Raw genomic sequence first — 2,470 nt, 5'->3', positions numbered from 1 at the left:
GAGACAGACAGACGGAAACACAGACACTGAAACGGAGACAGACAGACAGACAGAAAGACAGACACAGTACAGTTCAGAAACACACTGCCTCACACCCAAACCTACCATTGAGAAGGATCTGAGTCAGTGGCCATTTGTCTTCAGGGAGAAGAACAGGAAAACGGGCTACAGGAGAAGAAAAGCAGAGTTACTCCCCCGGCCGGTCTGGTTGATGACGTCATGCTCTCCAGGCCAGACGGCTATTTTACCAAACCTAGAGACCAGATTAAGCCCGACTCTGCACCTAAGTTACCGTGGAGACGTATTGTGTGCAGCTAGCCTGCTCCTGACCACGCTAACACAACAGGATTCATAATGTATTTATTCCTCCTGCTGCTGTTTCTCTTCCCTCGGCAGTGCTTTTACCTTAGTGTTTTAAAAAAGGCCTTAAAACATTTCTTTTTAGCAAAGCTTGTGGTTCCCTTTAGGTGTTTTTCTCTATTCTAAGAATAGCTTTATTTTTTTATTTTATTTGTTATACTTTATTTTTTTATGCTCTTTTTTACCTGTAGTACTTTGAGATCTATTGATGAAAAATGCATTATAAATAAATTGTATTATTACTATTATTTGTTATTATTATCTGTCACTCATCACTGTTTGCGGTATTCTCGGGTCGGGTCGGGGGGGCGGGGGGGGGGGGGGGGGCCCGCTAACCTACCACTGGTTTGGTCCGGGGGAACGGCACTGCAGCGAGCGGGCAACGGAACACAGGGGGGGGTGGAGTCGCTTCGTCCATTAAAAGAAATCGGGACATGTGTGAGGGGCGGCAAGAGCAGAGCCGGAGCACGAGAAGGGGACCAGGCCAGGGGTAGGTTGGGGGGAAACGAGGGATGCCGTTGAAGACACGAGAGCCTGCTCGTGAGGGAGGCAGGAACAGGGTCAGGGGGGGACTTGGTACAAGCCGGGGAATACGGGGGACAGGGGGGGGGAGACAAGAAGAGAGAGGCATGCAAAGACAACCAGGGGGGGCAAGGGGAGAACAAGGTACTCCAAAGGGCGGGAACCGCACAGAAGGGCGGGGAAGCGAGGGGAAAGGGGCGGGAAAAGTCCCAAGCAGTGGCGAAAAGACCTAAAGTAACATCATGAATGAGCGCCCCCCGCCCCCACAGAGGGGCCCGGGTGGTCCTACTAAATAGCATGGTAGACTTATTTGGTCACACTCCGCCGGCGGAAAACATGACAGGAACTCAATCACTCAAAAGGATGCCTTGATTATTAAAGAAAGTTACGGACATGAGCTTTAAACGTTGAAGGCCTCATTTTATTCCTAATAAAGTGAATTCTTCTTTCAGGTTAGATGACGGAGAAGAAAGAAAGATCATTTACAACACAGGGGCCTAAATGCTGCAGGGAGACCATAGAATATCACACACAATGGCAAAATATACATTATCGTGAATCCAACATGTATTTGGAAGATAAATCTTTTTTTTAATTTGCATTCACAGCATTGATTGATAGGCTTACATAGCTGTACGTTAGATTCACTGTGCCAGTGTTTAACATTAAAACAGATGTGATAATGTAGAATAAACGAACAATGATTTTCAATTGAGCTTGGTATTGTATGCATCAGTAAAAAGCTTTGTATAAACGGCTATAGGCGTCCTACATTGTATTATAGCCCAGTTTAATATTTACTTTAATTTTATAGATAGATATATAGGTGCAGGCCCCTGCTCCGTCCTTTTTCAGCGAGGAGTCACTCTGGCGGGAGACTTCATTCATAGCATTTAACTTTATTTAACACAGGATAAAACCAAACTCTTGAGGTACGCTCTTTTACAAAGTTCAATAGACACAGACGACACGTCCAGGTAAATACAGAGACCAGACACTCGGTACGACACTTCCAGGTAAATACAGAGACCTTCCAGGTAAATACAAGAAAAATAGTACAGACAGAGACACTTCCATTAAATACAGAGACACCGAGACACCTCCATACATACAGCGACACTTCCAGTAATACAGAGACACTATCCAGGTAAACAGAGACACTTCCAGAGTACATACAGAGACACAGAGACACTTCCAGGTAAATACCACTAAACACATCTCACATCATATTCAACCCAACAACGTCATCATAAAAACCTGGGTCATAAATCAATTTAAACCAGTGACATCCAGACTGCCTATTAGCAAACAGGTCCTACTTGTTAAAAAGTCTTTAAAAGAGTAAAAGAGACCAAGTCCTTCAGCTGGAGTTGATATCTGAAGCTGTTCCATGCAGAGAGGCTTGCTCAAATTAAAATATACATAATAATAAGCAGCCTTATTGCCAAGTCATGAGGCTTTATGGGACGTCCAGTAAAACCAGATCCTGGGACAGTGATGTGTCCCTGCAGCCTCGATCAGGAGGTAAGAAGTCATAATACTGCAGTAGAACATAAAAGATGGAGAGGGGAACCCCCCCAAACCACCA

At 44.9% G+C, this 2,470-nt stretch overlaps 1 protein-coding gene and 1 long non-coding RNA gene across 2 annotated transcripts in view; one reads left to right on the top strand and one right to left on the bottom strand.

Annotated features, from left to right (window-relative positions):
• Nucleotides 1-2,470, bottom strand: part of inpp5l (inositol polyphosphate-5-phosphatase L) — a gene marked incomplete in the record, with an annotated part of 67,508 nt that overhangs the window by 11,425 nt on the left and 53,613 nt on the right. The window contains 1 exon segment of the mRNA XM_032516332.1: nt 106-165. Coding sequence (XP_032372223.1) covers nt 124-165 — 42 coding nt within the window.
• LOC116689724 (uncharacterized) overlaps nt 1-2,470 on the top strand; it is a 12,070-nt gene that overhangs the window by 7,079 nt on the left and 2,521 nt on the right. The window contains exon 3 of the long non-coding RNA XR_004332079.1: nt 1,872-1,883. This is a non-coding gene — a long non-coding RNA (uncharacterized LOC116689724). The remainder of the gene's footprint in view (nt 1-1,871; nt 1,884-2,470) is intronic.

The sequence above is a fragment of the Etheostoma spectabile genome, chromosome 5, assembly GCF_008692095.1.
Source record: "Etheostoma spectabile isolate EspeVRDwgs_2016 chromosome 5, UIUC_Espe_1.0, whole genome shotgun sequence".
Lineage (NCBI taxonomy): Eukaryota > Metazoa > Chordata > Actinopteri > Perciformes > Percidae > Etheostoma > Etheostoma spectabile.
The sequence above is the reverse complement of the archived record's forward strand: the minus strand, read 5'-3'. Positions and strand labels throughout refer to the sequence as shown.